Below are 25,017 nucleotides of genomic sequence, written 5' to 3'. Positions count from 1 at the left end.
CCAGCTGCTTTTTCCCTCCCAGCAGGAACAAAGTCAATGAACTGTCTTCCATCGCTGGCCTTGTTCTTATAAGTGTTCACTCGGCGCTCACAATGGGAGATAACCTGTTCAGAGATCTGCTTCAGAACCTTGTCGTGCCGCCATCTATATCTTCCTTGACTAAGAGCTACTTTGCACCCAGCCAAAATATGCTGAATGGTATCCATCCTCTCCTAAAATAACTTGCACTTCCCATCCTCATCTTCATTCCACTTGGAGACCATTATGGACTATAGAGGGGGTTAAGAGGGTGCCGTACACAGCACTTAGTATGAACCCAATAAGTGAGTCACCATACTTAAAAAGTGTATGCCAGCTCAAATCTGTCTTCATCACGAGCTCTCCACTCACCCCACCTGCTCTGCATCTCCAGAGAACCCACTTGAACCTCCCTCTCTCTTTTGATGTTCTCCTTCATTCTCAGCATAACCTCCCTCTCTTTTTCCCGCTCATCCATCCTCTCCCAAGGTTTTTTCCAGTCACCAAAACCGATGCACGAACAAGAATACAGAATAGTTTTAAACAATGAGTAGGATAAGGGTAATTTAGCACGAGCAAGAATATTTTAAACGAAGAGCAGGATAAGAGTAGTTCTGTAGAATATTATGAAGAGTTCTAAACGAAAAGCAAAATGAGGAGCAGTTCACACGAAGAAAAAGGGGTATGCACAAAAAGCAAAAAGTTGGTAAGGTAAAACGTACGAGGAATGCATTCAAATATGATTGATGATCAAATCGAACAGATTGTCTTTAACTTTAAGAAACAATAACAACTTACAGCTTATAAAGGTAAACAACTGAATTGTTATTTTAAACAGTAACTCTATAATATTCTAATTAGGAAGAAAAAGTAATGACAATGAAATGGAACAGTTTCTCTAATCCAGTAACAAATTGGTAGATTCATAATATATATCAGGAGCAAAATAAATGGGAATTGAAAAATGACCTCGTGTAGGAAGCTAAAATCGGATCCAACATTTATTGTTTATGAGCCGCGCGCCTCATATCATATCACTCCTCATATCATTGCACCCCTAGCTACGTCAAGCCATTAAACTAATTAAATGGGTCTACAGAGATTTGTAACGCGCGAAAGTACAAGGTTCCGACTTAATGAGTCTCAATACTTTTTTTCCGTACTATAGGTCTCTAAACTCTTAGCAGAAAACACGTTTTTTTGCCCGTAAGAGCCTCTACTACTATAGTGAAGGCTCCCCCTATAGTTTCACATATGACATAGCCATGTGCCTACGCGTACTGCGTGACGCGCTTGTTTCACAACACTCCGGCGGTTACCTGAGGACCCCAGGCCATTATGTTCATTAACATAAAGATTTACCTGAGGACCCCAGGCCATTATGTTCATTAACATGGCCGAATAAAGATTTGGCGGAATGACAGGCTGAGCGCGGCCCAGTAATCCGGCGGTCGCGCGCTACTGCAAGCGAGAGGGCTCTGGTTAGAGCAACCCTATAGTGAAGGCTCCCCCTATAGTGAAGGCTCCCCTATAGCGGCTCCCCTATAGTGAAGCGACAGTGGGGGTCACCACGTGATACAAGCGCATGAAGGGCTCTGGATTTGGGATTGAGCAATGCGTGCTCAAAGTTGCAAGTAAAATAAAAAATAGCCACGGCCACTCCACCTAGACCTTCATTTTGGGGTGCTGCGACCGAATACATCAAAACATGAGTTAAGTTACTAACTGTCATGAAAATGTAACTAGGTTGGTTCAAGCTAATACATAATAGTCACCTAGCTTGTTATAGTAGGGGGTGCACGATACAAATAAACTTTGTCATACGTTGTATGACCCGCCGCGCACGAGTGCCAAGTGTGCGGCTCCCCCTGTATCGTCAGGACGATATAGTGAAATAAAACGACCGTGGAGGTCACATTACTAGGCCGCGCTCAGCCTGTCATTCCGCCAAATCTTTATATGTTAATGAACATAATGGCCTGGGGTCCTCAGGTAATGTCGTATTATTCTGTCATATCTTCAATCTTCGGTTCCAATTAAATGCAAAATATGAGATCATTCTGAAAATTTGTGAAGACCTTCCAATCTTGACCATTGTTAATGGTCTGGCCCGGCGCGCGCTACTTCGTAGCACTTGCCGTCGACCATTGTTAATGGTCTGGCCCGGCGCGCGCTACTTCGTAGTACTTGCCGTCGGGCCATTTCGAGAAGAAAGCGGCGCGCGCTACTTCGAAGAAATTTAGACGAGTAACATCCGTCAACTTCCAATCATACTTAACTACCGAACCTAAATTACTCGTATTGTATTGGGAGAGATTGTATTGAGAGTTATTGGCCTTTACTTGATTAAGAGGTTTAAAAATGACAAAATAGGTATAAATTCATTGATAACTCAAATTCTGACCATCGAAATTGCTCAAACTAATTTAGGTTCAGTAAAACATAAATGTTTACGTAAGCTGACCAAATTTCCACAAAATTGTCATATGGGAAGTATCATAACTTTTTGATTGTTTCCAAAATAATGTGCTGGCCGAAATAAAAGCTAAAAATCATTCAATGCTCAGCGCGCGCGTCTTACGGTCGATGGCGCAAGGCTTATAGTTATAGTGCGATGCAATACTAGACTGTGCCGCGCCGCGCATCAATGATCGCAACCAAATAATGCTTCTTTGCTAGCAACTAGATCGGCAAAATGCACCATTGGGCCTCGCGCTAAGCTGTGAAGGATTGACATCGTGAATCAATCACCTACCTTGCTAGTTGTATCACGTGGTGACCCCCACGGTCGCTTCACTACAGGGGGAGCCGCGCACTTCGTGCGCGGCGGGTCATACAACGTATGACAATCTATTACCTGGCACGCCAGTCCCTGTGCCATGCGCGGCGCTCTTCTCACTTCTCAAGCTTCCTGAACATTTCAGGAATGCGGAATTGAGTTCACCTAGCCATGAGTCTACGCGTACTGCAAGCGGTCGCGCGCTACTGCATACTGCATACTGCAAGCTTACCTGAGGACCCCAGGCTATTATGTTCATTAACATAAATAAAGATTTGGCGGAATGACAGGCTGAGCGCGGCCCCGTAAACTGCAAGCGAGACGGCTCTGGATAGAGCAAGGAAGCGAGCAATAGACTATTAATTAGCATAAAGCTAAATAAACTAGTTTATTCATGCTCGCTTCTCTGAGCTGAGTTCTTTCACATTCAAGCCGAAGCTTGAAAAAAGCGCCGCGCACATAGCTAATGTAATAAACGCAATGAGTTGGCACAACATTTTTTGTTTGATCTGATTATGACAAATTTGGTTCCAAATGTTTGCCCTAAGTGTGAATTATGCAAATACACTGTCAACTGTGTAGCAAGAAAAGGTCGAGCTGTATGTGTAGGCCTTTTGTGCATTGCAAGAGTGTTAAAGGGACGAAAATGGGTAATATCTTGCTTAAAATGCTTATAACTCAGCTAAAATATCGAATATGTGTAGCGCAATGCATTGAAATAAAAACATACAACTAAATTACTACTGGGCGGCGCTCAGCCTGTCATGCCGCCAAATCTGTATGTTTATGAACATAATAGCCTGGGTTTCCCAGGTAAACAACTAAACAACAATGAACAGTGTTAACGTTAAGATGGATTATAAATTTTATTAACGCCGCGCATATTTTACACTCTACATACTAAATCTTAATAAGAACGACGGTAATTTCTCTCCGGGGGGACTAGACAGAGGGGCGAAAAAGAACTTTATCAATATAGACAGTTTAGATTTGAACTTGGAGCCGCAAGGCCAAGGGTGATTTTCAAAATATTGAATTTTTGAAGGATTAATTTTATATAGGGTCATTGTGACATTATGTGTATACTGTTTGAAAAAATTGTATACTCTACATACTAATTTGGGAATTGAGCGTTATTGCAAATTATGTTTGCTTTCCCAAACATGTTTGCATGTTCGATCCAAGCGATTACATAATGTTTGTGAGGTCGAAATATGTATAGCATGCTGTGAAAGTACTTCAATTAGTGAGTACAATTTCTAGTATCAAAATTCATTGTATCCTTGTATCCTGTGACTCAATTTTCTGTGATTTTTCACAACAGTGGTCAGTGCACAGCGAGTCTTACTTTTGTAAAACAAAATTTTTTTGTAAAACAAAATTTTTATTTACCACAAAACAATCAATACATATTTAATATTATTATACATTTACAAATAAATCTAAATTTAAATTCAGCTATATACACAATACACAGCCCGCCGCGCAGACAGCCACACATTGCTGAGAGATTCTCAGGTGCAGATGTAAGCGCCGCGCGCGCGAGGTTTGTTATCTTACAATTACATGTCACGATATATTATTAATTATCAGAGAATTTTAGAAGCAAAATAATAATTGCATATTGGGAAAATTTCGGTCGTTAACGCAGTATAGGGCGTGGACACTGCAATGCTAATAACGGAAAATTTTGAGGCACGAGTTTCATTCAGCTACCCAATTTATATGTGACATGTACTTGTATTAAATTCAGATAAATGTTAGTAACAATCGACGCCAACATTGTGCAACTGTAAACTGCAAAATGTTAACGTCGATTATCACTAAATCACATCTCGCAAGTTACTAATTCTTTGCACTATATATGTTACGTCACTATAGCATATGTCATTCATATTGTACGTTATTGGTTATATAAGATAAAAATAAACATTTTATAATTGTTTCAATGTTCAACACTGCTAAAAAACAAATACCTACTTGCCCATCGATTAAGCAGTCGCCAAAACAAGGCTCAAAGTTAATTTACCTTCACACCTCGTTTTGGAGACTGAAGGATGTCAATAAATAAATAATGGATAACATTAATACTGAATATGATGGATAATCAGTAATATCAATAAAATCCACAATCACTAATCATGTTTTCGATGGGCAAGCACTCGCAACTGGATGCTGAAACAAACGGCGCAAGTCTTGCACCGTTCATGCAGCATACGTCGCGAGATATCATGAGCTCCGCTAACTCTGCGATTCTAACGGATGAATTAGGCTACCCCGACAGAAACACAGGTAACAGGGGGTTGTGGAAGGACACGAACACTGTTCGTTAACTCGTACCCCGGGTACCCCCTATATAGATCTATGTCCCGCCGGAGACAGCCCACCACCAGTCATATCGAAAGCAGCTTTTAATTCTGCATTATAAATATCGCGTCGTCATAATAAATAATATACATTACCACTACACACTTGTCACTACACACTTTTATGCACAGTACAACTAAAATATTAACAAGAGACAGAAGAGTTTTACATCGGCTCAGCACCGCAAGGACGTTGGCTATACACGTGGTTCATAAATTAGTTTGATTTGGGTACGGTTCGACCGGGAAAGTGGTCGGGGTTAGTTCTCATAATGAGTAATCACTGTCGTCAGATATATTAGAGCGGGAACTCCCCCAGGTTCCGGACGAAACGCGCACAGTATTTAGAGTATCAGCGCGCAATACTGTGCGCGCTCCCATATTGTTTTATCATTCGGCGATCGCGTTCAACGTGACTGGTTAGGAAGTGCTATGTTGTTTACCTAATTTCAAGCATGGTATCCATAGATAAGATTATCAGTCAGTAAGTGGGAATAACAGGCAAGTATCACTTCTCACTCAGAATTCAGTGAAATTTTTGTCACACCAATCAGTTCCATACCTGTTTTGAGCTCTTAGAAGTGACTGTTTAAGCAAATTCTTGACAGAGCTGCAAGGGGAGGTGAAATTCATCGGCCCAACTTTACGAAATTCGTTCCACAGCCATGCAGATTTGTACATAAATTGATTAGTTGGAGAGGGCGTGATTAACAAATTATCTTTCCTATTTGATAAGCCGAATAGGTAGTATAACGAAATTGGTACTCGTGACTTAATGATCTTAAACAATTCCATTAAACAACGGTATCTGTATAGGTTCTCTATAGCAAGTAGTTCGTGTTTTGTGAATAGAGGTTTGGTGGACTCTTTAACATAGAATTCAGATCCTAGACGTTGAGAATTAATTGGTCTTGCTCTAGCACATGTCTTGAACTTGTCTACATAGGCTTCAAAGTCTCCAAAGAGAATCCTGATACACTTCTTTTGAGTAATAAATAGCGGTTTCAACTGATTATTGGGAATACCTCCCCAGACAGAAATAGCATAACCTAGGTGTGATTCAAAGAGAGAATGATATATTTGCTTATATAGTGATTCTGGTAAGCATTTCTTAATACGGTAGATACGTCCACAAGCACTACTTAGTTTCTTATTGAGAGATAATATGTGTGGTTTCCAGCTCAGTTTATCATCAATGATTACTCCAAGAAATTTTGTCTGACTTACACGTTTAATTATTTTGTTATTTATGGACAAGTTTTGGCTATCTATATCTGCATTTAATTCGCTATTATCACGTTTAGAGGGAGAAAAGTACATATAACAACACTTCTTTACATTAATGTGCAGTAGGTTAACTCCCATATACTTGTTTACGGCCTGTAGTACTTCATTAGCCAATTCGTATGCTTTATTTTTCGAATCGGCAGCGACAAATATATTAGTATCGTCTGCAAATAAGACAAATTTACCCTTATTAGTTATATTGCAAATATCATTGATATACAGTAGGAAAAGTAGAGGTCCTAATACACTACCCTGAGGGACTCCAAATTCGACCGGTAATTCATCAGATTTGGTATCTAGAACATTTACAAATTGTTTCCTATTAGACAAGTAACTAGAGATAAGATTCAGAGCATTCCCTCTTATACCGTAGTTTTTTAATTTAGTAGTTAGTTTACAGTGATCTAGAGTGTCAAAGGCTTTTGAGAGATCGATGAAGACCCCTAGGACATGTTGCTTTTTACTAATTAACGATTCTATATGTTCTACAGAGTAGTTCAGTGCATGGCTGGTGGAGTGTCCTTTCCTAAAGCCGAACTGGTTTTCATGTATTATCCCCTTGGAAGTAAGGAAACTATAGAGCCTCTTATAAATTAACTTTTCTAGAATTTTCCCGAATACAGGTAGAGTTGATACTGGTCTATAGTTTTCTAATAGCTGTTCATCTTCTTTTTTGTAAATGGGGCTGATTCTCCCAGTCTTCAATTCATCGGGGAAGTGGCCTTCTTGCATGCATTTGTTAAAGTATCTAGCTAAGTACGGTGCAGTAATTTGGCATGACTTCTTGATCACATGAATAGGTATGTCACTGGATTTCCCGTTTTTTAGTTCGCTTATGGTCTCTTTAATCTCAGTACAGTCAGAATCCCAAAGATAAATACTGGACGTAATTGATGTTGGCAGGTAGTCAGTAAATGAAGGCAGCGAATTTATTCTCAAATAGTCACCAGAGTATGCTTCGTTCAGGTTAGCTGCAATAGAGGCAAAGTATTTATTGAACTCATTTGCAATTATACGACGATTAATCACACGTTCATTATTTATCACGAAGTTCGGCTTGATCTCACGTCTTTTCTTACCACGTAGTTCGTTGATTATCTGCCAGGTTTTCTTACTATCTCCAGCGCATTCTGTAATCTTAACACCATGATACTTACGTTTTGCAGAATTGATAAGGTGGTTTAATAACTTCCGGTGTGCCTTAAATTCTTCATGACGTGTTACCTTATTTGTACAATTATAACAAAGAGTAAGACAGTCTGCATGGCTAGGTGAAGAGTTGCTGAGGCATTTCTTCTTAACTGCCTTTTTCCATAGGTCATAAAGCTCATGTTTTCTATTTATAGAGGCAATTAGGCCAGATGTAATCCATGGGTTGTTTTTAGCAGTACGTTTAGAACACTTAGGCTGGTCTAGTTTACATGCGTTGTCTAGTTGATGATTGAATAGAGTGAAAAAAGTACTGAAATCTTCTGGTGGATCACTTGTTAATTCATTGTCTAGTACTTCGACAAATTTGTTCACATTAGTTGCACAGTAGTCATAGTACTGGAAGTGCTTTTGTTCATGATCCTCAGCACTGACTAGGGGTGAGTTGAATATGTTAAATACAGCATGATGGTGACTGATGCAGGTACTAATCGTTCCAGAGCAGATAGAGTTTTCGATGTTGGTGGTGAGTATGTTGTCAATGCATGATTGGTTACATCCTGGTTTATGATGCGTAGACGTAGAAATAAGTGGTGATAAACCTAGGCCTAGAATAAGGTTTTCAAAGTCTTGAACGAGTTTACTGTTTTCATCATGGAGATTAATGTTGAAGTCTCCTAGTATGTAAACATTCTTTTTTGAGCATGATTCAATCATTTTTCTAAGTTCATTTAGTGCCTCTGAGGCGTTCCCACTAGGAGGACGGTACAGAACTCCTACATGTAGAGGTTCATCATGTTGAATGGTAATAAATAGGGTTTCAAGATTTTTGGTTACCCATGATAATTCTTCGTTTACAACTCCATTAAGTTCGTCCTTTAAGTACAATGCTACTCCACTTCCCTTCGCTTTATTGATATGTTTATCTTGGTAGAAACAATTGTATCCCTCTAGATGGTAAACAGTGCTTTCCTCTATTCCAATATTGGTTTCAGCAAGTCCAATAATTTTAAATTTTTCGGCTATTAGGTCTAGTTCCATGCTAAAGGCATCAAAATTTGTTTTATTGCCATCTATGTTCTGGAAAATCATGGAGCAGTTGCTTGCAAAACACGGTTTGATATGTGTGTTAAAGTCCTTAATTGTATAGGATCTACAGTTTTCCAAAACATCAGACATCTTTTGGAGACATGGGTCACAGTCATTAACTTCAGGATCGGTCATTACTTTAAAAGGATTATATTTTTTAGATATAGAATGTTTACATTTGATGCAGTAAAAGTTGTCATTAATAACTTGTGCTTTGGAGGGATTAAAACATTTGGCATGGAAAATACTGTTGCAGTTAAAGCATTCAAAGTGGGGAAGCCCTAGACCAATATTCTTCAGACAGTGATAACAAATTTCCTTTTGAACACGATTAACCATACCTGTTAACCGTTCCTCCCCATCCGCTGCGGTGCAGGCGGGTCACTAGCCACGTTGCTGTATAGCCGTCCATTAACTTTGCCGATGTGATGTCTTCTGTCTGCCCCGCCATTTAACCTAGTAAATACAGATTGTTTAATGAGTCCAGCAAGGACTCTTGCCCCTGACTTGTTAAGATGAAGTGTATCAGGTCGACCATTTCTGTCAAATTGTTTTGAAAGTTCGTCCGCAAGAACACGGTTGCAGGCGAACTTCATAAAACCCTGAACACGCACAACATCCTTACATGTAGGGAGCAGGTCAAAATGAATAAGTCTATTAAATGAATCAACTTTAAAATTCAGCTGTAAGTCCCTAGTGGGAAGCAGCTGACAAACAAATACAGCTCTAGTGCTAGGGCTAAGCTTCTTAATTTGTTTTATTTTCAGCTTCAGTTTATTGTAGCAATCAGCAATATCATTCTCAGATTTAACATCAGGCTGTCTCACGTCATTGATCCCACAGTGGAGCACTACATTGGCGTAACCCATGCAGGACACAGGGTTGATATCATCAATTCTGGGAGCCCAGAATTTTTGACCTGGCATGAGCTCGCCAAAGGTACCCCTCTTGTCAGACCCAAAACGCAAGAGGCCTGTGTTTGAATCACCATGTAAACTTGTGCAATTTTTATTAGTCCAGCTAACAGCACGAAAGGTCAGCGAGTATCTAATGCCATCTGATATTGAGCCACGCTCAATCATATGGCTGTAAACTTCTTGTGATCTACGGCTCATTATGTACAAGGAGCGGTCTAAACATTCATAAGAAGATTCAGTTCCAGAGTCACATTCAGTGAACTTGATGTTACAACTCTGGCCGAGAGACAAAGTAAAAATTGAGGATTCCGGATGGATGGTCACTTCACGGTCTGAATGATTAGGTAGGTGACTATCAGGGCCATCATATCTGTTGATGAGACATGAGTTAATAACTGGGGCCGTCAGGTGGGGCTGCTCCGGGTAGCACTTATTGTACAGCTCAGTTTGTACTTTGTTCATTTCATCAAATAATGGTTTAAGTTCCTCAGGAATCGGTGGAACATTTTTTGAAGATTTAGAACCAGTGTAGTGGTAGGGATTGCCAAATGAAATGACAGAGTGACCGTTCTCTGATTCGAAGGAACATGACTGAAGAAAGGCAGTAATTTTATCAGATTCAGTTGTCAGAATGAAATCTGGCTTGATTTCCGTTACAGGCACCTGGTCATGTGCTATATGAGGGGTAGGCTGGTCAGGTTGTAAGAAAGTATGTGGTGGAGGAGAGTGTTTCTCAGCCACAGGTGGTGCTCTGGATTGAGGAGATGCTTTAAGATCCTGTATTTGACTACCTAAACTGTTAAGTTGGGTCTGGAAAGTTGTCTCACTTTCGGTTAGTGCCTGGAGCTTGTCTTCGATCCTTTTCATTAGCTCCTCGTTCTTGTGAGATGTTACCTCCGGCTTATCACTGATCTTCTGGAGTTGTTCAACCAACTGATGTGTCTGTTTTACCATGTCAGTGATTGAACCATCCTCTGATGCTTTTTGCTTAGCAATTTCACTCATATGTTCCTCTATCTTACTCACTTTGTTTTGGTGATGCTTCAGACCTTCCTCACTGATTAATATATGTTGAACATGTAGCTCGAGGTTCTGTATGGCCAATAGTCCATCTTTGAGGTTGTCAAAGTTCACTTTGTTGAGCAGGTCACCAAATGATGCCATTTGTTCCAGCTTCTCACTTGCTATTCCTATTTCATGAACACTGTTGGCTTGCTGGATCGTGAGTGTGTTTCTACAGACATGGCAGAGGTCGAGGTCATGATTTATGGTTGGGATTGGTGCTACATAGCAGAATGGGCATAGATATTCTACCAGTTTGTTGATTTGGGACTGTCCCATGCCCTTCATGCTTAGACAATCCACATGCCAGAACTGGTGACATTTTGAACAGTCAATCTTCCATGCATCCGAAGAATTGCCACAAGGGCATTGTTCTAGGTCTCTGTGGTTGGTGAGCAGGGCAGGAGTATCTCCAGCTGGAATCACATTTAAGGCAGTCTGCAGCACATCTACGTCCTTTTTCAGAGATGACTTCTTGGCTGCTTTCCTGTCTTTTGTGTCTGTAGGGGTGTTTGCGCCTGAATTCCGCCTGTTACCACGTTTTGTTAACGTATGACCGAAAATTTGTAGATATGTCTTAAGTGGCTTAACTGTACAGTGTCTCATTTGTGTCTCATGTCATTTAAACAATATCATCATATTACTCAATTCAATTGAAGCTAGAAAGGCTGAAATTAAGTTTACAGAATACCTCTAAAGACAGAAGGTTGTTCTTCATTTTCCTTATCCCAAAACATCACTGGCTTTATCAGTGACAGCCTGAGGCTAAAGTAGGCAATGCTGCTCCAGAAAACACTTTGCCTGGTCTCGAAAATCCAATGAGGCAAAATTCACGTTTTCAGTGTCCACATTGATATTAATCACATAGCCACAAAATTCCAATAAAATCGGCTAAGAAAGCGATATTTTTCCTTAGAAATTCTGTACTGTGACCAGTGGCGTAACTTTGCCTGTTGGCGCCCCCCCCCCCCCCCCGCACCCCCTCCCCTTTTGCATTGGTGCTCCACCCTAAAATTAAACAAATTAGACCCCCCACAGTCCACACAGCAGGGTTGGCGGGGCCACACTTACTGACTTGACTCTTGCGAGCAAGCGACCCATGAGAACGATGGGTCCTACTGAAGCCCAGCTGATTTGCATCGAGTCCACTATTCCAGGACGAACCTGCTGGTACCATGGCTGAGCAATGGCAGTTGGGTCTGGGGCGCCCCTCCTAAGAATGACTGCAGTAGATCCCGGGGATTGCATACTTATATTTGATATGCGTTTATACTCACTCCTTGCTAAGCCATTAATCTTACACACAACCACAAGTCGATGTAACGGCAATGTGTACACATTATTATATATATTGTGTGTATTGTGTGTTTGTTGCAATTGGGGTATGTTAATTGGAAGCATCTTCACGCGAATTATTCTCAGAACTAAGTGTAGTTTTCTATTTGTTGTAATTGGTGTGGTTTATTCTGCTGTTTCCACACAGCAGGGGGGGGGGGTGGGATTAATGATGCAGCGCTGGGGCTCGAACCAGCGATCTAACGATTGCTGGCCGCGCTGCCCCACACTACACCACCAAGCCCAAGGCTAGTGGCAGAGTCGGGAATCGAACCTGGCACCTCAAGCAATGCCAGGTGGATTTACCAACTGAGCCACCACCTCCCCGTAGCATTTATATTTTCAGTTATGGTCTCTAGCACCATAAATCATTTGATTTACATTATCTTTGGTATCTTTTTTTGTTTCCTTCCCTAGATTCTTAAATGCAATTCCTATAAAATCTATTTTATAAAGAGTACTTACATTTTACAAGTTTGTGTTTATAGAGCCTTACAAAATTGTATATTTCTTGATCTCAAAAGTTGTAAGTCCTTAAACATGATTTAAGGCCACAGGGGGGGGGGGGGGGGGGGGGTCTGAGGTCGATTTTGAGATTTTGAGATATGTTGTAGAGCTCGATCTAAATTTTCAAATGCTTTTGTCCTTACCAAAAACAAAGTTTCCTATTTGAAGATATCGCGCGTTGAATTTTGAGGTTTACCTGTAATTCTATTGTAAATGAAAACTTTAAATGAAATCGTGTTCAAAATCTATCTTCTTTTTCAGTTTATGACTTAGAACCTTGTAACTTGGCAACAATGTTCTTCAAGGTATTTTGAGTTTTTGTTATGTAACGATTTATGATATCTTGCTCCAAAGCTGAGATATGAGGTTAACCATGAGTGCGGGTTACAAAATTTAAAATGGTTAACCTCATAAAAAGAGTTAGGAGCAAAATTACAACAATCGTTACATAACAAACTTTTAAATTTATGTCAGGAACATAAGTTCCAAATTTGAGGTGAAATGGATAAAAATTCTAGGAGAAGATAGATTTTGAAGTCAAAAATTCGAGGTTTTCAGGAGAGGCAAAAAACTGTTTTTTATGTTATGTGATTTTTGAGAATTTTGCCTTTATTTGTATATTTTTCAAAGTTTAACTGCTGAAATAACACAAAAACAATAAAAACAAAGCTTATCGTAGTTTTCAGTTGTAATGGCATCAATATTTCTGCCCTCCATTATCGATTTATCAAAAAAATGAGGTTAAATGAGAATTGGTTAACCTCATTTATAAAAAAAAGTAAAATAGCTACAGACAAATGAGTGGTGGCAAAGTATCCACCACAAAAATATATATTGATTCAAAGCATAATGTTTTTTTGCATTTTTTGAGGCCTCGACCCCCCCTGTGGCCTTAAAACCCACCTTCTTTCAGTTAATGGCAAGTGGTGGTCCTAGCAGTCCGCTTAAAGTCTGTATTGCTTCTTGCTCGCTGAATCAATGGGCTTTAGATTTTGATGGAAACTACAGTAGAATATGCAATACCATCATCCAAGCTAAGGAGCAGGGTGCTTTGATAAGAGTAGGAACAGAGTTAGAAATCTGTGGGTATGGATGTTACGATCACTTCTATGAACCTGATACTCTGCAGCACTGCTGGCAAACACTGGCCCGTTTGTTGACAAACACAGATTTGCGTGGTATCTTAGTTTTCACTGGAATGCCTGTCATGCACAGAGGAGTCTTGTACAACTGTACAATTGCATTCCATGATCAGAAAATTGTTTTCATAAGACCAAAAAGACATCTTGCCAATGAACTGAATTACAGAGAAATGAGGTACTTTGTGAATTGGAAACGCTCCAGGCATGTGGAACCATTCATTCTTCCCAAGATTATAAATTCAGTAACAAGACAATTGAAAGTGCCATTTGGGGATGGAGTTATAACTACACTCGACAACATTGACATAGGATGCGAGACTTGTGAGGAGTTGTTTGTACCACACTCCCCTCATATTGACATGAGCCTGGATGATGTGTCTATCTTTGTGAACATGAGCGCAAGTCATCACATTCTCAGAAAGTTAAATTATAGAATAGATCTTATTCTACACAGCATGAAAAAGGTATGTTCTGGATTTTCTTAAACGATGTCACATCATGTTCTGGATTTTCTTAAACGATGTTACATCATGCTTGATAAACATATCCTTCAATCTTGTGACATCTTAAACTGGATTATTGCCATAAGCAATAGCTCAAATATCTCTATCTCTATCAGAATATGTCTAACTCTGAAATTTACTACTGACAACCAATTATCCCCAGTAAGAACATAAATATTTCATACTATTTTAAGATTGAATATCTCTTATCGCAGGTTGGAGGTATCTACATGTATAGCAATCAGAAGGGTTGTGATGGAGACAGAACCTACTATGATGGGTGCCCTATGATTGTTGTTAATGGAAAACTTGCTTCTCAAGGAACTCAGTTTGGTCTGCAGGTTAATTACATTTCCAATTCGTACAACATAATACAGCAGTATCATATATGAAAATATGTGGTACATATTTTCACATGATACTGGCCAGGAATTTATTCTTTATTACATCTTAAATTATCTCGTTATTAGTGAAACAATACCCCCAATTAACCCCCTAATTCCCAGGACACCGAAGTGGTAACAGCAGTTGTTGATATAAACGATGTGTACAATTACCGCTCAGCAGTGATGTCTCGGTCTCATCAAGCCTCAGCTGTGGAACACTACCCTAGAATAAGCGTGGAGCTATCGTTAGGGGGCCAGTGCGAGCTACCTCTCACTCCTTACATTGAACCTAGGTGCGTGTTATTCTTACTTTTGTCCCGTTATTTGACACCCTGGTGTTTTGTACAAGTTTTCCGTTTGGTGATCTAATCTCTGTGTGACGTAGGGGTCTGTCTGCTATGTACGTGTTTGTTAACATCATTACCATCATTAGATTATATTATATAGTCTTTACACTTAGATCTTCTCACTCATTTGATCTTCCTTAATGACTCGTCTTGTAAAAGCTAATTAAATAGTACAGCTTATATATTGTTGAACACAATGCTTTCAAAGGGACATAATGCTATTTCTTGCTCTTAAGATCTGATGACAATAATACTCAACTCTCTATATTTAGCTTGCGCACATCTTGATAAGGTTATCAAAAACACACAAGTTGTCTGAGAGCTAGCTCCCCAAGTGTACCATGAAATAACCCTCCATAACATGTGACCATGGTCCATGTGTTAAGCAATTCTGTGTGAATCGAGAAGTTAATTCTATCACACACTGTAGCGGAGTTCTTGTAATCGGAGCTGTGTGATATTTCTTACTCTGTGGAATGTAAACACTTTCTACCGGTCATCTCCGTTTACCTTTGTCATTTTGCCAGTGTACATTCTTCTGATGAGCTGTGTGTTTGTTGCTGACATGAGTTGCTCCTTTTGCTCTTTATTCTGAAGGGCCACTTCTTTATTTATTTTAGTGATTGTTTCGTTTTATTAGTATTTCTTGTTAAGTTAGGTTGCATTGTTTATCTTTCCCTGTTTTGTATCTCCTCTCAACACCATCTCCTATCGCACAGCTGAATGATCATTTCATTTGCAAAAGCCGCAATATCTACCTCTAAAGTCTAAACTGGTAACAATGTAGTAATGTAGTATGTACTTATGTAGTTTGTGCCTACTTTACCAAATTGGAGCATCACTCTAAAACACCTTTTGCTGGTGACCCTGCTACCTAGCAGCCTAGTAACCCAGTTACCTAGCCTAGTAACCTAGTTACACTATAACCAGACATAAAAGCTCCAGTTTGCTGTGTAGAATAGTAGCGAATAGAAGAGCAGCTCAGGTAGTAGCCAGCTCCTCCCAGCGCCAATAACCAGCCTCTCTGATCCAGGATGTGGTGTATCTAGCTCTCTACTCCTACTAATGCCCTCTACAAGTCACGTGCTACTCGCTCTCTACAAGTCACGTGGTCTCTCTACTTCTTTTTGTGATGTAATGTTGCTCTTGTCTGGGGAGATGTACACAAAGGTTTACATTAGCCCTGCAGTGTACTGTGTACCATGAGTTACATGTTACACCTATCTTACTCTTATTCCAGGGTATAGACAGTAGGAAGTAGCCTAGACACACTCTTATCAGTCAGATTGTGGTTATGAGGCTGATAACTTATCTAATGGTGGTTCCAGCTGTATTCTGTAACAATATGTACATTTAAGTGAACTTTTCTTTTGAGAGTGAAAATAGTCTGTAATAAACGGTTATGTCGAATATCGAAATGACGTTTTATTGCATATATCTTTTGTGCTGTAAAGCTCGATAAATGTGACTCTATAGAACACGGTTCGTGATTAAGTTGAGTTATGGCCTAAGTGCATGACTGAAAGGACAGAGTTGTGTGAAATAGTGGCCAGTATCTCGACAGTATCATCTTACTCAGGTGATAAAATCTATACCAAGTAGTGAGGCCTGAGTACAATTGTGCAACTTCTGCAGTAGTTTTACAATACAGTGTTGATATAGGCTCTGAGATCACTATAGAGACTCTATACCATTTAATTTCATTATCACTAAATATGATTCAATTTTGTAATGTTGGTCATGTAATGATCATGTGTTTGATCATCCATGACCTCACCCGTCACCATTGCCCTGTCACCCATCCCAAAAGGTGATTAATCTGTATCGTTTGTCATGTACAACGTGCTAAATTGGCTGTTGTCTTCCTAGATCGACTATTACATACCAGTCATACCAGTCACCCGCGCAGTCTATTATATTGGACTACGGTTTGTTTATTTTGAAGACTGCAAATATATGATGTAATCCAAAAGTCTGGGGCTTTTGGGTGCAAGTCTGTCCAGTGGTTTGTTTATTTTAACACGAGTAACCCCATCATACATCATGACGTATAATAGCTAACGTAAACAGAAGCTAGTGTAATGTGTATCCTGACATATCTCTCTCAGATATCACACCCCTGAGGAGGAGATATGTTACGGGCCCGCCTTCCTGGCTCTGGGACTACCTGCGCCGCAGCAAGATGGCCGGCTTCTTCCTCCCCCTCAGTGGAGGTATTGACAGTGCGAGTGTCGCTCTGATCGTCAGCAGCATGTGTCACATGGTCGTGTACGCGGTGGGGGAAGACAATGATAACCAGGTGCTGCGCGACGTGCGCTCACTAACGCGTCTCCCTAACTACACTCCTACCGACCCTGCGGAGCTGTGTGAGAAGATACTTGTTACTGCCTACATGGGAACTAGTAACTCGAGCAAGGAGACAGAGAAGCGCGCTGGAGCGCTCTCTCACGACATCGGCAGTTATCATGTGAACGTGAGTATTGGCTAATACACGGCCCCTTGTTTTCTAATCTGCTGATCAGGTTACTTACCATCACTCAGTATGCACTATAAATAACACTCGGCTGGTATTGTATAGATTCTAATTTGGGTCATGAGGTTGGGGCTGATGGTAATATAATGCCACTAACTCGGAGTCTTGTTATTGTCCATTTTAATGTTGAAATAGTCTGAGTTGTACTTGAATGGTTCTTAAGAACCCAGATTGATTCTTAAGAACGTTATAAACCAACATAATACAATATCCATTGACCATTAGTGTAGTAAGATAACCCTCCTGTTTCAGATAAACATAGACGGTATTATAAAGGCTATCATGACGGTGTTTTCTCTCTTCACGGACAAAACACCCCAGTTCAAGGCGCATGGTGGATCACCAGTAGAGAATGTGGCACTTCAAAATATTCAGGTATTTATCAGTAGATTGAAATGTGTCACATGGCTGAAACAGCCGTGCACTGCCAACCGACTGTTTAGTAATATCTGATAACCTATACTTAATACTATACTATACTACCTATACTACTACTATAACATATACTTAGCCGGTCCAGGTCGTTGGAAATACGAGATTTTGGCATTTCGATATTTACATTCTATATTAATAGCATACATATTACATAATAGCATATATTAATTATATTTATAGAATTTGAAACCAGCCGTGCATCGCCTACCACACAGTATTAGTGTCTAGCAAGATCTGTTAACCTAACCCATAAACCTATATTTAGCCTTGTCAGTTGAGATAGTAGCACTCTAAAACACCAGGTACCTCGCATAATTCTCGTAGCAACGGTTGTTTAGTGCCTTGATTAGATTAACGGTAGGAGAGCGGCTCTCTGAGGTTTATAAGTAATGACTGGTGTCACAGTGTCACTGCATGTGTAATGAATTATCCTAAGTCTGTACCTCTTTCTTTTGAGGAAAATCCTCAATAGCGTGTTTCCTGTCATTGTCCAAATAAAACACATTTAGTCTGCGAGGGGTCTGTACTCAGTGTGAGTGTGAACTTTATACATAGTATAACAGGTAACCAGTAACCACTGTTTAGTTCACCTGTGTTACACACCTGGTGCGGGGAAACGTTCAACAAACAAAACATTAGTTTCATTGTTCAATACCAAACACTGGCAGCTAGCCAATATTCCATCTAGTCAGCCTGAATGTTCTGTGTGTAACTTAGGAATGTGTTCACCACAGTTGGGAGCGTTATATTTCTAGATTTCATACTAAAATAGAAGGTTACATTTAACACTGATGTTTAGTCAAGCACCGCCTAACCACGGAATGTTACAAGACACATCCACATGTTAAGCCTGTGTAACTTCTAGACTATTTGGTAACATTCTCGAATTCGCTTTTGTCTGTGTATTCCAGGTATCATTACTTACTGCTTTACATATTATTAGGATGTACTGATATTACATTTAAATAATATATATATATAATATATATACAAGTTAAGCCAATAATATATAAGTTTACATAACTCAGTTCCTACCTTGAGTTTAGTAACTACCTGAAGTAGTGGACACTAAAGTAGACACAAGAGCCCTAACCGTCTACTACAGAAATAGTAAGCAGTATACTACTAATGAAACCAGTGTAAGTTGTAATTCTACATCCAGAATCCAGATTCCAGTAATTCCAGTAAACATAAAATAAACGTAGTGTGGTATGTATAACATTCCTGATTAGCTGTAGAGATAAGTTGCCTGCAGTATAGACAGATCTACACACCCTGTGTTATATTAGTGGTTCTGTGGAGTCCAGGAAACCAGTGTCTGCACGATTACAACTCCAATATTTCCTATGAGTAGACTTAATGTGTCTTAATGTGTTATGAACTACTCTCCGCTGCTATTGTATCTGATTCTACAGATAATGTTGAGGAACTGAACCATTTTTTTCCTGACACTTGTAGTGGACTCAGCAATAAATTAATATGAATAAATAAATAAAAACTGAGAAATACTGCCACTTTGCTGGAACTACATGTTATTATGGTTCACCTCTCCAACAGTATCCAGATCTATCTATAGCTCAGGTTGAGTGTTGGTTCTAGGTGATGAAGACAAGATTTTAATTTAGATTATTAAACCCTGCATCTTCTAAACATTTCCTCATCTGAAATACAAGAGCCTAAAATTGTGACAACTAAGCTTGTCAACCCTCAGCAAGTTGCTGATAACGCTTAAGTGAATATTGACATATCCCCAACTAGAATAGTGATAAAATGTAGTGTACTAATATCTCATATTCACAACCTTCATAACCTTACTCCGTTCGCTCAGCTTATTACATGCCAGTTCAACGGCATAATTGACTGCTTCTTATCAAATATTATACATTTGTCACACGATATATGGATCACATGCTACATGCCCACGAATTAGCTGGCGACACACTGGACTCTCTTGAGAAGTTGAGAGAGGCGTAGCTTGACACGCTATAATAAACGTGACATAATCTCGAAAAAATAACAGTGTGACGTATTAAACCAAGTATTCGGGAGGATACATTGATTGAAATTTACGTTTAACATGTATATATAGCAAGTTAAGATTGGAGTTATTTGTGTGCGGTGTTTGTTTGAAGCAGCAGAGTGAGCAGACTGTGAGAAAAAACTAGTAAAAATTGAACAATAATTGTAGTTGTTCTTAAATACTCTAGTAAGTAATTTCAAAAATATTTCAACCTTAAATTTAAAATCACACCCACTCACTCACCCACTCACTCACACCCTCTCACTCACACCCCTGATCACACCCTTAATCACACCCCTGATCACACCCTGTCACTCTCAGGCACGAGTACGCATGGTGACCGGGTACCTGTTCGCTCAGCTGATAAACTGGGCCCGGGGCAAGTCGGGTTCTCTTCTGGTCCTGTCGTCTGCTAATGTAGATGAGAGTCTGGTAGGGTACCTGACTAAGTATGACTGTTCCAGTGGTGATCTCAACCCTATTGGCAGCATTTGTAAGAAGGATCTCAACGCTTTTGTTGCTCACAGCAAGGAGGTTTGTTGATAAAAATGTTTTTATTAAGTTAACATGAAACTAGATCCGTAACTTTCGTATTTTGAATCTTGTGTCTATTTGTTTAAAAAAAAGAAAAATCGGATTTTTTCTAAGGTTACTTTTATTTATAATTTTCTACAGATGTTTGGGTTCCCGAGTATAGACAATTTCCTGACGGCAGTGCCCACTGCTGAACTAGAGCCCATCAGTGATAACTACACTCAAACTGATGAACAAGATATAGGACTCACTTACAATGAGCTCAATGATATCGGCAAACTCAGGAAAATAGACCGATGTGGCCCGTACTTCATGTATAAGAGGTGTGTCTCTAACATCTTATCTTGAACATGCTAAAGTTTGTTTTGGTGTACAAGTGAAGCCTCACTTCAACTGTAAGACCTAAGACCTTGTAGTCTATATATTATCCAGCACAGTTGTCTGGTAACCACCTGATAATTGATCTGGTAATTGATGGTGTATCACCTCTCTGAATTAGCACCTGATAACTGACCAGACATTGCCTCCCCAGGTTAGCCTGTATGTGGACTATGCAGCCCAAAGAGTTGGGAGACAAAGTGAAGCTCTTCTTCCAGAAGTACGCTATAAACCGGCACAAAGCTTGTGTCATCACACCTTCCTACCTCTGTGAGCTGTACTGTCCTGATGATAACAGGTTAGAAGATTTTGTGAGATATTGTGGAAATAATGTTGTACAGTTACCTTCACAATTCACATGAAAATCAATTCATTTGCAATGTTTTACTCATTAGATCTCTTATTTTGTAGATATTGGGGATATTACACGATTTACACATTTTTGTTTGTTTGTTGATAAATTGAGAATTATCCCTCCTTTAAGGCACTTCACACAAAAAAAATTCGTCCTCAAAATGTGCGACCTCAATCCTGCAACAATTGAGCTAGAAAAGTAAAACATGCGAAAGCAATAAGTTTTGCGTCGGACTCGAATGTTGTAACTTCGTGATCGAATGTTGTTACTTCAAAATACTGAGTTCCAATCTTAAGTGAGAATCTAACGGGTGTTGCTGAAGACTGATGTTGACTTGTCGCTAACATATTTTCTTGCCTTTCATTCCCACTCAACTGAGTTCTATCACACACTGAAATGATCTTTTTATTTATTAGGGAGCTTTGTAATGTTATTTGCTGCGGTCCTTCTCTTTGCTATACTAACTGTTTCGACTTTTCAAAGTTTTGGAAACAACGCCTTCAGAATTCAGATTGACATACAATTACATTCTCCTGCAAAGTGTCGTTGCTGTAGGTTTCCAATTATTCCTTAACAGTGTCCTCTCCTGAAGTCTGAACTACCTATAATGCATATGTAGCTGCTGCATTTAAGATATGCTAACTGTCTTCTGCTATTAAATCAGCTGACACTTGTTGCTGCTTTTTCAGCGTTAAACTTTACTTTTTTAAACCGGATTAAATAAGAAACGATTCAGCGACTAAAACTGCATAATTGTTCTTCAAAATTCCTGGTTTCTGGCACAAACGTAAAATCAACTGGACCGGCACAACCAAACTGTTACATAGTTATACAGAGCCAAATATCCGCTTTATCCAGCAGATCGTCGATATATTTGTAATCCACGGCTGTCATTTTATAGCACCGCACACAGTCGAGTCACGGTCAGGGTAACGAGATAAGCAAGCTGATAAGAGAGCAACTCAGCAGACAAACATATTTATCAGTGCAGTGCAAGATAAATAGGGAGATAGTATGGCATCATAATAGGCATTGACAAGAGCATATTTCAAGAGCCTTGCAGCAAAATATACGAACTTTCGAAAGTTATGTAAAATTTTGATATCGGAAAAAAATTCTAACCAATTTACAAAGAAAATAAGAGCTAGATAGAGCTGCTCGCTCTATCTAGCTCTTTAAAACCGTACCAATGTTTCGTGAACACCCTGTAGTTAGTGTTCTTTGTTCCTTCAATCAGTTCATTTTATATAGGAGAGAGGCCACTCTTGGACACGAAGAAGTTTCTAGAACCATTTGAACTACATTAAATAAACTCGTGGTGTAACGTCCTCAATAAATGTAGTATATAATAAGTAGTGCTTTAATTAGTTTATCACATTCAATATGAATTCGTAGATCTGTACTAGCATTCAAAGAAACACGATACTTTTATTTCAGTACAATGCGATGTGTTTTGTGTGTGTGTGTGTGTGTGTGTGTGTGTGTGTGTGTCAGGGTATGACACACTTTCTTACTTTGTGTAGCCTAATGACCTTGGGAATGAATATTTCTGGTAAATCACATTTGTCACCAGTCACTAGTCAGTGAGTCAGGTGGCCCTTGGGTCTGTAGATTAGTTTGATCAAAATATACATCTGCATCTGGGAGCTTTGCAGAATTTTATAAAAACTGATTCTGTCGTTTCACAACAGTTTTGTGTTTTGATATTGTTTGTTGAATTGATGTTGTTGGTGATATATGATGACAGCACTATTCCCTCATCTATTTCTTTCTCTTCCCGATGACCTACTCCCCAATCATTCGGCTGTACAGTCTGAACTTCCACCGCTGGTTATTTCATTTTTTGGTCACAGCTTCTGTTCTCTAAATGTCTGAGCTATATTACGTTATAGTACAGAAATACAGGCTGAGAAAACATAATCATAATAAATGATAATGTATCACAATGTACTCATGCATAAAACAATTCAGTAAAAAACATTTGTAAACAGTCAGAGCAGAGCCAGCTGCTTCCTTTTAGGAGCTGCTCACTCTAATTTTCTAGCATGGTCCACTGAGCGCCCTACCTTCCAACTATTGGTCTGTACCCTTTATAGTTGTTATACCTTAACAGATGTCCCTCTTATCTCTTGTCTCTTATCTCTTGTCTCTTGTCTCTTATCTCTTATCTCCTATCTTCACAGGTTCGACATGAGACCGTTCCTCTACAACCCTAAATGGGACGTTCAGTTCAGGGAGATAGATAACAGTATAAAGATAGGGGTACTGGCTAAGCAGCATGCTGCTCCGTCCACTGCTTCCATCGACAAGTTTGGAAAAAGGTAAATTACGTGATGTCATATTATAAACACGTGACGTGACGTCACATTACATACACGTTACGTCAAACAGGAGAGTTATAAACGATGATTGTATGTATATTGTAATGCGTGATAATGTCATTATATGTGTAACGTTATATGCTCTAAGGTTTATTGTGGATGGTGTTTTGAAGTAGGTAAAGAAAATTTATGATCAGTAATATTTTGATTTTTCTTATAAACAGCAATATGGATTTAATCTTAAAATCGTTATTAATTGATCATAATATTATAGTTTAAATCTTTATCATGTTTGTTATTTTTCCTTTAGTGAAATAAGTCATGAATGCCTCAGACTGATTCATAAGTCATTTTTGAGCCAAATATTTTATTGTAATAGTTAAATTAAATCATGATCTAATCAGTTTTAAGTTGTATCTACTCTTAACATTGCATTTTTTCTAAGCTTATTATTATCAAATATTTACAATTTCATGATATTTATAATGTATGAAAAATATGACATAATTGTCATATCATATTCATGTCAAGCCAATTTTAAGGTAACAGTTTATTTAATACAAAGGCTGGAAATTTCATTTTCGTTAAAGAAATAAAACGAATTTAGCTGACTTTTTCTAAAGTAAATTACATCATTTATCTCGACTTTACGAAGTATACATATAATATTATATTGGATTTAAGGCTCCAAACAAGATCGCAGATTTCAACCCAGATTAGGGTATCCGAAACATTGTCCAAATAACAGAGGTATGCTAATGGGTCTGTACCCCTGGTGCAGGAGCAACTCTAGGTCTGCTAACTGATATTTTGCTCTGGTATAAGCTTAACGAGTTGACCGTGTCTCCTCTGGTCACACGCCTAACAGAATCATGTCAGTAGATCTGGTCCGTTATTGTATTTAAAATCGAATCCAGGGGGTCAGGAGTAAACTTCTGCAGATATTCATACCTTTGTTGGTAATGCAGTGTTTTGTGAGTTGGTTGTTACGAACATAAATTTGGAACTTTGTATTTAAGGATCAGGTAATATATAGTCTTATCTTTATTCTGTTATCTCTGTTCTTGATAATCTTATCTTTGTTCTCATATCATGTTTTAACATGCATGAAACTTCTTTTGATTTTGGCAATTTCACTCGTGACATAACAATAATATCACTTTACCCTTTTATAGCTTGTTGTTGTCATATAATTGTTTCTACTTTTATGCGACACTGTCTTTTTCACTGTTATTTTATACTGATACATTTTCGAGAATTAATCTTTAAAACTTATAATAATACATTTATATTAAAGCATAATATTACGTCGATGTTATATATTTATATTTGTATATTCGCAAATGATTATTTGTAATTTGATAGTGATAAAATGGTTTGCGGTTGAAAATTTGTATTTCTTAATTTTATAAGTTGATTCATTCTCGCATTTCACTGACTCCAAAATAAGATATCGGCCAAATTCGGTATTCTTCCAACTTATACGTTTTCCTTCCGAAAATCGGATTATCGGAGTTCCCATAAAAAAATTCCTCAAAAGTAATCTCATTAAAC

The 25,017-nt window shown here is 38.9% G+C and overlaps 1 protein-coding gene across 1 annotated transcript; it reads left to right on the top strand.

Annotated features, from left to right (window-relative positions):
- The first annotated feature begins 13,416 nt into the window (after nucleotides 1-13,416).
- On the top strand, nucleotides 13,417-24,885 carry LOC134812471 (glutamine-dependent NAD(+) synthetase-like). Its single transcript, XM_063819925.1, is given in 11 exon segments — nucleotides 13,417-14,115; nucleotides 14,370-14,495; nucleotides 14,661-14,803; nucleotides 15,860-15,892; nucleotides 16,990-17,035; nucleotides 17,037-17,360; nucleotides 17,673-17,795; nucleotides 20,197-20,409; nucleotides 20,551-20,732; nucleotides 20,942-21,085; nucleotides 23,326-24,885. Coding segments are annotated over 11 exon segments (2,166 nt in total). The 5' UTR covers nucleotides 13,417-13,425; the 3' UTR covers nucleotides 23,468-24,885.
- Nucleotides 24,886-25,017: the final 132 nt, after the last annotated feature.

This window comes from Bolinopsis microptera, chromosome 1, assembly GCF_026151205.1.
Source record: "Bolinopsis microptera isolate Bmic1 chromosome 1, MBARI_Bmic_1.0, whole genome shotgun sequence".
Lineage (NCBI taxonomy): Eukaryota > Metazoa > Ctenophora > Tentaculata > Lobata > Bolinopsidae > Bolinopsis > Bolinopsis microptera.
Note: the sequence above shows the minus strand (reverse complement) of the source record. Positions and strands in the feature narration are given on the sequence as shown.